The sequence below is a fragment of the Talpa europaea genome, assembly GCF_964194135.1.
Source record: "Talpa europaea genome assembly, chromosome: 13".
In the NCBI taxonomy this organism is placed as follows: Eukaryota; Metazoa; Chordata; class Mammalia; order Eulipotyphla; family Talpidae; genus Talpa; species Talpa europaea.
In genome coordinates, this window is record NC_140080.1 from 14270358 (window position 1) to 14283509 (window position 13152).

Sequence of the window (13152 nt, forward strand, 5' to 3'; positions counted from 1 at the left end):
GACAGTCCCAGTATGCTTCCAACAGATTTAAAGTATAAAACCAGGAAAGCACTTGATTTGGCCTTTAAAATCACAAGCGTTTCCCCTCTCTTCCTTACTGGGATTTTTCTCTTGCAGTAGCTCTGGGAACTATTGGCTTACTTAGTGCCTTATGACTAGCATTTGCCTTATAACTGATCTAAGAACTGACACTTTAAAGTATATTACTGGACAGCAAATGATGGGAGGCTTTCTTGACCAGGGCAAAACTTTCAGCGGACTTTAAAACCTTAGTGTGTTTGGTGCTCCTTAATTGTTCTCCAGTGATCCCGAAGTTGTCTGTAAGGAAGAAGGAGAGAAAGCTGTGTGAGAACATTTATTCAAGACTCTGCTGTCAGTTCTTACTAGTCCTGTTTCCTAGCAGGGTATGAAAACTCAGCTATGGACAATGGAGCCCTAGAGTCTTGTTCCTGTGATAAGAATATCTCCTGGGGATCAGAATGCACAGAAGAATTCAAGGCACTAACTTCAAAGAATTCTATCTTGCCTTCGCTCAAAGACTGTACTTTTCTAAAATTCATGAGGCTTGTTTTCATGCACTGTCTATCTTCAGACATTGCAATTACTAAGTCCACTCCCCTAAACGGTCAATTTATTTAATCAGAAATAGAAGACCACCATAGCAGATTAGTGTAGCCTGTTCATTTTAGGTGGGAACACTTGTTCCTCAAAGGAGAGCATGTTATTATAGGCTACTCTCACTTCTTTGTGGTATAAATAGATGACTTTTCAAAGAAAAGGCAACTTGGTCATCCAAACAGGCAACTTTCTATGATTATCTCACCAAAAAGGGTCTCAGCTTTGCAAAGGTAGATGAAGCCAGTAATTTGTGTGGTCCCAGCAAATGAGATGTGTGAATATTGTCCTAGCAGTAGCCAACACATCAAATAATATAGTTTTCACTCTTTTTAATAATTAAAGAGAAAAAATTCTCTTTAGGAATGAGCATACATTTTGAAGTTTCTCAATAAAGAATTCTTGGCATCCACTTTCAGATTTTTTTAAAAATATAAATTGAAAACATGGTCTCCAAAGTTAAAGAAAAAAATTAGGATATACTGGGTCTTTCCCTCCAAGTTAAGGTTCATCTCATTTTTCAATGACAACGACATTCAAATAGTATTTAGGACAAAATAAGCAATGCATATAATGTAAAGTTGTCAGCCCCAATTAAACCTAGGAGACATTTAAACCCAGGAGAAGAAATTATACTTACAAATGGAGTTCTCATTCCAAATTTGCTGTGGAATGTCATGGTGACTTTATTTTTATGTCCTGTTCTTTGATCAAAGGCATGGCACGTGTCAAAAGGTGGGCTGTATAAGTGAAGACTCACAGCAGGTTCCGTGTGGCTAATATTCTCTACTCGGTGTAAACCAATGGAATCTAAATGATATCCAAGAGAGGAGAAAGCTGGAGATAAACATCGTGTCATATGGAGTTAACAGAAATTAGTTAGCATTGAAGTTCCCTTAAAGATAGTGTCATGGCCTGAGCTCTTTCCTCAAACCCCCTATGATGACAGTAAGAGGACAAAAAAGACAAATGTACAATGCAAAGAAAATTGGAAAAGAGAACAGATTAAGAAACATTTCAAAGGTACACAATAGATGGATGGTTTTGTTACAGGGCAGGGAGAGTCCTGGGGACCACCCTGTTACAGTTTTGCAGAGAGAAAGAGCTAACCCCTGAGCCACCAATGGCGACAGCCTTGATCGGTATCTCAAGAGTCCCAGACAGCTTGGGAATTGGCAGTACAGGAAATAGGGGTGAAGGTGAAGGGAAAAAACCCAAGAACTCGTTGACAGTCTATTTTAGAAGAGTCTCAAATCTCTTGACCACTTTTCTGTCCCTTCTCCTACCCTCTAGGCTGAGATCTAATATTTAGAAAGACTAATGAATTTAGGACTGGTGGACACCAGGTTAAAAAAAAAAGAAAATTTACACAATGAGTGATTAAGATCTCCCCTTTCTTCACTAGCTAGCTGCCAGAATGCTGCCCAACAGGATTTTCTCTTTCTTTTCTCCTGGCTGGAGATAGAAAGCAACTTGACCCAGAATCTGATGGGCCCACAAGAAGAGTCCCCCAGATACTGTCATTGGCTCTTCCACAAGGAAAAAACTCTAGCAGCTTATCGCAGGTGAAGTCCAGTTCACAAACACCAGCCACATGTTCAGAGCTACCAATTAACTTTTTTGTCCCTGTTTTTTTTTTATTTTTTTCAAAGACTTATTTATTTATTTATACAAGCACTGGGTACAGTCAGAAGCGCGGGAGGGTGAGAGGATTCACCAGAGCCAGAGCAGGGAACAGAACAGGCAGACTGACAAAGTACACTGCTGAGGGGAGCAGCGCGGCAGGAGAGGTCTGCGTGCCATGTGCGACCCTCGCCTGGCAGCTGGGGATCGAACCAGCACTGCAGAGGCTGCAGGCAGCCTTGCAATCCAGCACTCAACTGCGCTGGGAGGCCCCTGTCCTTGTTTTTTAAATATTAGCAAACAGTCAAGACCACCAGAATTTAGAGCAAAGCTTCTAACATGGAAAAGCAACCTAAAAAAAAAAAACCACAACAAAACTTGAAACAGACGCTACTCAGGAGAAGGTGATAAAAGAAAAATTATTAATATCTTCAGAGAGATAAAATACTACCAAAAGGGTCACAGGATAAAATGAGCTTTTGAAAATAAAAAGGTGATGGGAACAAAAACCTGAACAGAAGAGTAAGAAGAAAAACCTGTACCTCCCCTTGTGGCGCAGCGGTTGAGCGCTGGGCTTTGAAGATGCCCACAGCCTCTGCAGTACTGGTTTGATCAGCAGCCGCCAGTGAGGGTCCCACATGGCGTGCAGACCTCTCCTGCCACCCGCTACTCCCCTCAGCAGTGTACTTCATCAATCTGCCTGTTCTGTTCCCTTTTCTGGCTCTGGTGAATTCTCTCACCCTCCCGCGCTTCTGACTGTACCCAGCGCTTGTATAAATAAATAAATAAATCTTTAAAAAAAAAAAAAGAAGAAGAAAAAACTGAGGAAAATCCAAAGGACAAATTGACAAAGATAGAAAATAGGAAAGAAAAAAAATCAGAGATTAGTTCAAGAGGTTTAATATCTGAGCAACAGATGTTTCAACTGCAGGTCCAAAAATTAATCAAAGAATTACCCGAGAGTATTTTCTTAGTTGAGGGAATTCTCTTATCCTCCCGTGCCTCCAGCCTGTACCCCAGTTCTTGTATAAACAAACAAATCTTTGAAAAAAATTCTTTAAAAAATCCTCTAAAACCCCCGAAAGTTAAGAAACAAGACATAAAAAAACAAAAACAAAAGAATCAGAATGGCATCAGACTTTCAACAAGAATAGAATCTAGAAGACAAGGACAACCTTCATAATTCTTTGAGATTAGTTTCAGATCTTAATTCCATATCCAGCGAAATTACCATCCATATTACAAGGGGTGAATACAGATTTTCAGACATAAATACTCAAAGACTCACTCTCCCTGAACACTTTCTCATGGAGCAAATGTAGGCTATGCTCCACCAGAACAAGGACATGGATCAAGAACAAAGCAAACAGGAGATCAGGAAATGTGACTGGCACAGGCAAAGGGAGAACCAGAAGGGCATGAGAGGGGTCCTGAGATGACAGCTGAGCCGTGGTCCAGAGGCCAGCCAGTCCATACTGAAAAAGGGCTCAGGTTGGGGGAAGAGGTCCTCAAGAAGGTTAAAGTGAACAAAAGATAGAAAACAATAAAACTTTTAAATATTGGGAAGAAATTTATACAGTCATGAGTTTGAGGATTAATTAAGAAAAGAATTCAGTGTCATGAGTATAATTAATGCAGGTACCTGACTTGGCCTTATGCTTTGTGCTCTGGCTTCACCATAAAGAAGAACAAAACTGGGGCCTCCCTCGTAGTGCAAGGGGTTAAGATGCAAGCCATGAAGCTATCAGCAGCCACTGCAGCATGAGTTCGATCCCAGCCAGGGAGCTACCCACATAGCATAGCAGACCTCTCCTAACTCGCCCGCTGTTCCTCTCAGCAGTGTACTTCGGTCAATCTGCCTGTTCTGCTTCCCTTCTCTGTCTCTGGTGAATCTTCTCACTCCCAACCCAAACCTCTGGACTGTACCCCAGTTCTTATATGCATAAAAAACCAAAATCTTTAAAAGAAAAAAAAAAAGAACAACAATAACAAAGCCTAGAAGCAGACTTAAGTTCTACTCCTAGCCAGAGTGACTAACAAGACCATCTTTGAACGAGCCACAAATTTCAGGATCTTCAGTTTTCCTGTTTCTAAAATTGAGGTCTAATTCTCAGATCTGTCAACTCTTTGATTCCAGTTTATGGCTTTTATGATATACTCAATCACCAATTTGAACAAAAAATGTTCAACATTCCTAAGGGTCAAATACTCTTTATACAAATAAATACTTGTTTTTCCAAATGCAGTTATATGTACCATACAATGCAAACAAAAACCCCACAAAAATAAGTCACTCATCCTTTAGAGAAAATCCCGAGGCTCATATCTGATTTCCATTGTTAATAATTCCAAATTTATTACTGTGTTTTTCTTTTTGCCTCCTTTTGTTTTTGTCCCTGGTGTGTATTATTGTCACAGAATATTGGACTTTTCCTGGGGATACGTATAGATGCCAATTTGGTACAGATCATTTATCTATGACCTTTTGTCTATTACAAAAGGTAACTGGCCTCTTTGTCTCAATTCTCTCTTCCTCCATCCTATTTCACATACTGCTACCAAACAACATTTGATCAAGATATTCCCAAGTAAAATTCTGTTGACCAAAGCAAGTTCTAAACTTAAACAGGCCCTGGAGGTTTTGCTCTCCCACTACTCTTGTCCCATACTTTCTTTCTTTTTAAAGATTTATTTATTTACAGGCCAGAAGCGCCCAAGGGTGGAGAGAGAGGAAGGGTCTGCTGCGCCATGTGGGAATCTCCCTGGCCGACTGGAAATGGAACCCACACTGCAGAGGCTGTGGACAGCTTCACAGCGCTGCGCTCAACCCACTGTGCCACCAGGGAGCCCATAACTTCATTTTTGTCTCAGCTACACCATCTCTGAACAATTTTCATTCTTTGTAATGAGTGTGTCTTCATGCTCTTCCCTATACTTGAAATATCTTTCCTCTGATCATTATTTATTTCCACCTTGACTCCTGCATCTGTAAAAATTGAAGCTGAAAATGTGTAGCTTTTGAGTAACTTGAGTAATTAGCTTATAAATAGAAGCGTTTCCTGCTACACAAGAAACTTACACCTTTGTGTTAAGTGAATGGGGGGGAAAGTCCTATAAATCTGGCCTATGTAAGTGACTAGCATTCTTAAACTACTAACTAGATTCAGGCAGAGTATAAAAGCCACTATTGGACTTTAATATTTAAGAAAAAAAGAGCTGCTTTGCCAGATAAAGCTCTAATACATTGTTTTATTTAAGTGGGATAGTATTCCAATTAAGAGCAAGGACTTTGGAATTAAATTGCTTGGGATCAAATCTTAGCTGTTACTTAAAAGTTGAGTGACCCTGGACTAGTTTTTTAAATCTTCCAATGTATTGGTAATTTCATCTGTAAATGGAAAAAAAATTACTTCATATAAGCTTTAAGGAGCCTTTTGGAAAGTTACTATTCTTTTTCAGAATATTGACATTAATCTCCGACTGCCTGAAAAGCATTTGGCTCTCCCACATTACATTTAAAGGAAAGAATGAATTCTTTCTGTAAGATATCTATAAATCACTGTGAAAAACGTGCTTTGTTAAGTTTACTTTGAGAGTACTCTTGAAAATGTGCTGTATGAGGACTGCCATTCTTAATTACTTCCAGACTAGCGAGCACTCTCAATTACTTCCAGAAATGCCTTTACATTTTCCAACTAGACCTCATTCCTTTATGAAGACGCCTCATGTAAAGGCACATTCGATTTTAGCATCCTATGACTTGGCGGGTGAGAGAATTTTCAGTGAGAGCTAATCTGCAAGCATATGTTTTAAATAAGTGACTGCTATCCAGATTTAAAGCCTTAAAAGCCAAAACCCACCACTTCTAGGTCATTTCCCAAGTATTTGAAATCATGGCTCCATGATCCAACTTTGACTGCACGCGTATGAACCAACATTTCAAATAGGAAAAACGATTGCTCTTAGAAAAATATAACAGATGTTACCATTGATGTAGGCACACTGGTTTTCCCTCAAGACTCTTTCAGACTTCTTGGTCATCTCAATGGATTTTTTGTCAGGCCAGGCAAATAATGTCTCCTTTAGATTTCCCTGAAGCATCTTCAGAAAGCAGTGGGAGTCGGTATGGTCATGGATACTGCTATATGTAGCAAAACAACAACAGAACTCAGTAGATGCTCTAGTATCTAGACACATAATACTAGTCCGTGTAGCCCTGACAGCTGCCCATTGCCTTTGACGGCTCCTGGGCCAAAATCCATTTCAACTGGATTTTTAAATGTCAATTTGCCATTCCACATTGTTCAGGGCAAAGTAATAAAATGTCTTCATAGAGATGCATAGGAACAGTTTGATACATTCCCTTACTTAAAAGGGCAGCTAATTTTTTAAAACCTACTGTAATACTGCTTTGATAACAAAAACTCAAGCTTTTATTTTCTAAAAGATAGAGCTTTTAATAGCTCATTTAAGCTGGGCTAGAAACTTGTTATAAAACTACATTTGAGAAATTTTAGAAAGGGTAAAGATAATTATCTGAAAGAATTGCCTCACAGCATGATCACGTAACATTTAGTGTTCTGTTCCCCAAGTTTTTTTCTCTTTTTTTCCTTTCTTGGGGAAACAAAGGAATGTATATTCAAGTTACCACCCAAAAATTTTGCTGGAAAGTATAATTTTAACATTTTGTAGATTGACAGTATCCAGTCTGTGATTACCTCCCAACAGTGGTGGGTAAAAGAAAGTAAATTAGATTTGGAGAAAGGATTCATTAATGTAATCATAGAGGGACTAGTAGTTAAATATATTAAGTAGTATTAGCTATAGGGTTGATTAAAAGACAGGAATCTATAAACATTGTTGGCATTTATTTCATCTGCTGAATTCTATTAATCCATATTAAGTCCCTGAGAACTTCTTTCCCAAATCCACAGAGCCTAGTCCTACCCCAAAATATAAATTGTTTTCAAAAATATTGAGGATGAATGAAAAAAAACTCCATTGCATCCATGTAAATAAGTGTATTCTATAGATATAACTTTCCAAAGTCATAAAGTTATCCTTCCTCTCTTCCATTAAAAATGGGTCTGCATTATTGTTGTCACTAGTCTCAAAAGTCTGATAAGGAGTTGTTTAAAGATTTAACAATGCTCATTTGGATAAGAAGACTGGCAAGTGTCAACTAAGGGCAAATAAAAGATTGAAGTTTCAAAGCACTGGTATGAGTTTAAGTTGCCTTACCTTCTGTATAAAGAAAGCAAGCAGTTAACATGAAGCAGAAGGAATTTTTCTGGACTTGGGTGTAGCTTTGCTAGCTCTAAATATGGAAGCTTTGGTCTTTGGTCCTAGTGTTTACACAATTCAAAGAACCACAAAGGTCATATTAGCACTATTCATATAAAGTTTAACTCCATAGAAGACAAAGTGAGGTTAGGTTAAACTGGTTACTGATGTCCTTCAAATTTACTACGCATTTTGGGGGCCAATTTTGATATATACATGGGATACAGCTAAACCCCTAATTCCAATTCTCATTAGAATTTGTTAGGATTAAGGGACATGGTTAACAAATAATTACAAAATGAGATTTGTTTCCACTTGCAAGATTTGCCAGAATGGAGCTAGAACTTTTCATAAACTCAAATAGATAACTTTAAAATTTACTGAATAAACAGCTGTATTACCTGCCATGTCCTTCACCCCAACATAGGATCATTAGATTGAATTTCCCATTTCCTTGATCCACAAGATTTCGGGTATACCTGTAAAGAATATATTCAGAAGTTCGAATTTGGTTGATGAAACCAGCCCTGGGTAAAATAAGTGTCACAAAATATCATTCGTTGGCAGATGTATTTCTATCTCTAGGCAAATTTGAATGTGGTTTTCAATCAGAAATCCAGTACAAATGAAATATATTTTTTCACAGCTCACTTTGGACATTTTTGTATTTTGAACCACCATATCTACAATGGCTCACTTTTAACAAATAGCATGGAAAAGGAAATAGGAAAAAGCAAATTCCTTCTCTGTGACAGCTTCCAACTGATAAAAAAAAGTAAGTTTTTCACAGAAGGTATTTGCAAAGTGCATTGCAAGAATATTGCTATTGTTGTGTTCCTTCCTTGTAGTTAAACTTGAGAAACAAGGTTTCATGAAGTAACTGTTTTAAAATTCTCAGTGGTTTTACTATAACCAGACACAAAATCACATTCAAAAGTTAAGCATAAAGAAATAGTCCTTCACAACCAGGGAGGGGGTTGACCTAAGTACCAGAACAAAGGGGGATACCTCAGGGAAGTAAGGAATATTCTAAACAGTTTGCAAGAAGAAGAAAAACCAGTAATTAACAAACAAAACCCAACACAATCTCAACTACACCATCAGGTCAAAATAAATAAATAAAACCACTTTAAAGGTTATATTGGTCCAAAAGGCTCTACTGACACCATCTAATCATTCAATTGATAATTGTCAATCACCTAATTGATAATGAGGACATTCATTTAGACTCACTTTAAAAGAAAGGAATGTTGACCCCATTTGTGGGCTAAATGTTTGTTCCTGTGGTTATCTCTTTACCCAAAATCTCTCAAGCTTTTCCTCTCTCCAGCTCCCCAAGCAGGGGTCAGGATCACTAAGGGATTTGATTAGTCAGTGCTTTTGAGATGTCAGCATTTTTAGCTTTGAAGCCCTTTGTGACCTAGCAGGGGGCTGTGCACACACATCCATTAACTGTACCTGTCCCTGTACCAGAAGCCTGTTTCTCCCAAGGTCACCCCTCTTTCTTCTCTCAGGCTTCTTCAGCGAATTTACTCTGTGGTGCATACTGGCACATCTTCTGTCTCTGTTCTTTGGCACAGGCGGGCTCAAGGTCAGGAATCAGAACTTACTCCAGCCAAAAACACTATCAAATTGATTTCAGCTCTGCCATCTCCCTTCCTCCTGCTCTCCCAACTGTCCACAGAGAACGGTACCCATTCCTAACAACTTAACCCTCAGACATTTGTGAATAAGGTGTGCTCATTTGGCTGCATCTCCTATGGTGGAGAGCAGAAAACTGGAACCATGTAGCTGCAGGAAACTCAGTAGAGGTTTAGACTGTGGGTACTCGAACAATCCTGCCAACTTGAGCCCTGCAGCCACTTCTTGCTAAAAGACACATCTTGAGCAGGAAATCTTTTTCTTGCCCATGATTCCTTGTGTGGAGATAGGGATAAGGGTACCTATTTCAGAGAGCTGTTCTGAGGTCAATGAATTATTAATACTTGAATAAAGTGATTGGAAGAGTACCTGGCTTATAACTGTCCTCAATTACCTGGAGCTATTAGCACAAGTGAAAATTCAACTCTGGCAACTTTGTACACAGTGGCAGAAGGATCTTGCCATCAATTGAGAGGAATGTCCCAGAGACATTTGCAAGTGGACAGTGGGATTCTAAACAGGCTTCACTTACTAATTTCAAATCAGAAAGTATAATTAAAACAACTCTTGTGACAAAACTTGAGTAACACAGAGTTTGTTTAAGGCAGATGATTACCAGAAACTGGCCCCAAAGAAAAAACAATCTTTCCTTATTTTTCTCTTTCAGCTATGGCCCTTCTCTTACCCTCAACCCAATCTACCCAAGCAGCCACTGCAAGCTGCCCTTCCGAAGAAAAGAACCTCTCATCCTTCTGCCCTAGAGGACTGGCAGCGATTAACTTTTACTTAATCATCCAACCAACCTACCAGGGCACCCCACTCAGGCACCTCCGGCAAGCATTCCCGAAATCAAGGCTAAGAGAAATCAGACTAGTTGGGGGCTAAAAGAGAGACAGGCTTTTAATTCGCGAACCTGACAGCGGGTTTAAATAAATCTACAGTCCCGGATCTTAAATTGGTTTGGGAGCAGAGCAGCACAAATTGAAACACAGCAGCTGCAAACCGCAAAGCGCTAATTTAGATTTGCAAAAATCCTGTTGGCAGCCGTCTGCTTGCAGGGGACCCTGGGCCAAGTGCCGGAGCCCAGGCGTCGGGAATAGAGCCCGCCCCCCTTCACCCCTTTCCCGGGAGGGCCCCCACGGCCGCCCGGCGGGAGCACCCTCGGTTGTGTGCAGCCAGACAGTCCTCAGGGCTGCGGGCGGGGTAGTCTGGTGCATCCACCACCACCCGAGTCGGGCGCTCCGGGGCAGAAGGAACAGCTCCGGGGGCGGGAGGCGTGGTGGTTTGCAAGCCGAGGGGTCGATCACACGGAACAGAGCAGCCAACTCCGCTCCCCTCCGGGAGTCTGCAGGTCTCGGCCAGCGGCCCACAAACAAGGTCAGTAGGATTCACCATCCGCCCACCGCGCGGAGCGCCAGTCCCGCTGCTGGGGCGAGGAAGCGCACCACTGGGGGTGCTCCAAGGGCTGCAGACCCGAGGGAGAGTGGGCACGCTGTCCGGGAGCCAGACGTCTCCCTGTCCCCAATCTCCCCCCCTTCCCCGACCCCACCCGGGGACTCGAGAGAGCCGGGGATCCAAGCAGAGGCCGCGCGCGCTCACCTGTATTGGTCGAACTTGGCGTACTTGGCCCACTCGGCGTGGTCGCTCTCGTAAGCTTCCATGACGGCCTGCACCTCCTCCACGTTGACCTCATCGCCGGCGAAGAGCTGGTGCAGGATGCGGATCAGATCGTCCAGGGTCTGTGGCTTCAGCACCTCGGTCTGCTCCATCCCTAGCGGAGCTGGCAGCGCGCGCGGGGGCGCACGGGCTGGGTGAGCGGAGGAGCGCGAGAGGCGAGGACCCCAGCCGCCAGCTAGAGGGGGGCACGCACACAAACCCCCCAAGACTCGAGGGTCACGGCTTGAAGCAAGCCCCGCCGGGAGATCAGGAGCCCCCCGCCCGGGCAGCGAGGTGGACCCGGGCTTGCGGGGAACGCGCCGCGAACGCTAATCAGGTTCGAACCTACTACAGGGCGCAGCCTTCCCGGCCCTTTTTAAGCTCTCCGAGTCAGCGGGAATGTACCAACGCCCCTCGCAGGGTGGGGAGAGGCGGGGAGCGCCTGGAGAATGGACGTGGAGGCGGCCGGAGCGTGCCGGCAAAGCCCACGCCCTTGGCCCCGGCTCCCCGAGCACTGAAGCCCTCGCGGGGGGTTTTGCGCAATCGCCCTCTCGCAGTTTCAGCCCGCGAGGTTGGAGGCCTTCGCTGCCCTGGTTCCTGCGCCCCCCGCCCGCCCGGGAGGCTCCTCGAGTCGCTGTGGTTGGCGACGCTGGACGCAGACCAGAGGGCTTAGGAGAAGGCTGGGAACCGCGAGGGAGTCAGGGGCGGGGGGAGGCCCCGAAAGGGACCCTTCCTTCTGAACGGAACCCAGGAATCGTGAAGAGGTCGGGAAGGCAGAAGATGGATTCTGCTCCCATGATGGAGAGCTACAGTTTTTGTTATTTATTTTTTTGGTTTTCAAATTATTCTTTTATTGTTTTATTTTATGTATTTTTACATCATTTTTCATTTTTGCACAATGTATGCATTTTTGTCTTGGGTATATTTCCCATACAATTCCCACCCCCCTTATTTTGACCTAATCTACCCCCCCCCGGGTCTATTTACAATAGCTAAGCTTTGGAAACAACCCAAATGCCCAAAAATAGATGACTGGATCAAGAAGATGTGGTACATACACACAATGGAATATTACTCAGCAATCAAAAAAGATAAACTCATGCCATTTGCAGCAACATGGATGGCGCTGGAAGGGATCATGCTCAGCGAAATAAGCCAGAAAAAGAAAAATACCAGATGATCTCACTCATAGCAGGAATTCAGAAAACCTAAACAGGGGACAAGGAAAAAGACTAATTATAATAAAGAGAGCTACAGTTTTATTGGTCAAAGTATCGATAAGAGCTCCAGGCTAGGTGACAATAAGACAAATCGTCCTTGAAGAAATTTAAATGTACTGAACTGAAAGCAGATTTTGACAAAGGAGAATCGGGTTTCAAGTCAATGCTAGCACAAAGACGAAAGGTCAGATGTTCCTTTTATTTTAAAACGAAGCATTTTCCAAAAAAATATATTCGGTGCAAAAACCTGGGCTTTCCATATTATGGGTACTGTGTGCAAGAACATATTTCTGTTGTGCATTCACCACAAGCTGAGCACGTCAACTGAATATAGATAATAAAAAAGTGAGGGACAGAGGTGTAGATTCCTTTTTCATTTTTATAACCCAACCCAAGGAATAATATGGGTTCAAGATTATTCAAGAGCTACACTTCTGGAAGGATGGTTTTTCTAGACTTTACAACGATGTATGCATATACACGAATGTATATATGTACATATATGTAATGTATACTTAAATTTACTCTTATCATGTGCAGTCTTATTTAATGCATTTCTGATTAGGTTGTTAAGTATTCTACCTATGTTGTTAGGAAGTAAAGACGACCTCTCATTGTTCAAAAGGGCTAGACATGGAAAGTACCTCAGACGCCAGCCTTTCTGATGTGCATGGCAAGGAAAAAGGTGGTGAATTATTTTGAGATAGTGTAACTTGTACATTCTTCCTAGTTACTCAATTTTTTTATTCTTGTCGAAGTTGTTCTATTGGGTGTCTTCATTTCTGATATTCTAATCCATGAATATTTGGATGAATAAGAAGTCAAACATAAATAATCTTAAATTTCCTGCATTCTCAGTACATTACATTTCACTGTATTTTTCACACTTTTTCTACTTTCTCTGGCTCTTGACCTTCGAAGACCTCAAGGCTCTTTAATATAGCCATATACATATTTATAACCTCTTCTCTAAACCTTTTGTGACACTCGATTTCACTGATCACGTCTATGTGGATGCCTTCCATAGATCCCTAATTTTACACACACCGAGGAAACACCTTTTGGAATCTCACATGATGCTTATTTGAAATTCCTTTCAAGCATGCTTTCTACT

The 13152-nt window shown here is 41.8% G+C and overlaps 1 protein-coding gene across 3 annotated transcripts; it reads right to left on the reverse strand.

The window, feature by feature from the left end:
* Positions 1-288: 288 nt before the first annotated feature.
* CDO1 (cysteine dioxygenase type 1) lies at positions 289-10931 on the reverse strand (the record flags this gene model as incomplete). 3 transcript variants are annotated; one of them, XM_084252869.1, is made up of 5 exons in its annotated part: positions 289-318; positions 1256-1425; positions 6225-6376; positions 7923-8000; positions 10762-10931. In XM_084252869.1, 5 exons carry the CDS (start codon positions 10929-10931, stop codon positions 289-291), a joined length of 600 nt encoding a protein of 199 aa, XP_084108995.1. The 3 variants fall into 3 exon arrangements, with proteins under 3 accessions (XP_084108995.1, XP_084108994.1, XP_084108993.1); XM_084252868.1 differs by having other exon boundaries at positions 6225-6379; XM_084252867.1 differs by having other exon boundaries at positions 6225-6379; positions 7923-8048.
* Positions 10932-13152: the final 2221 nt, after the last annotated feature.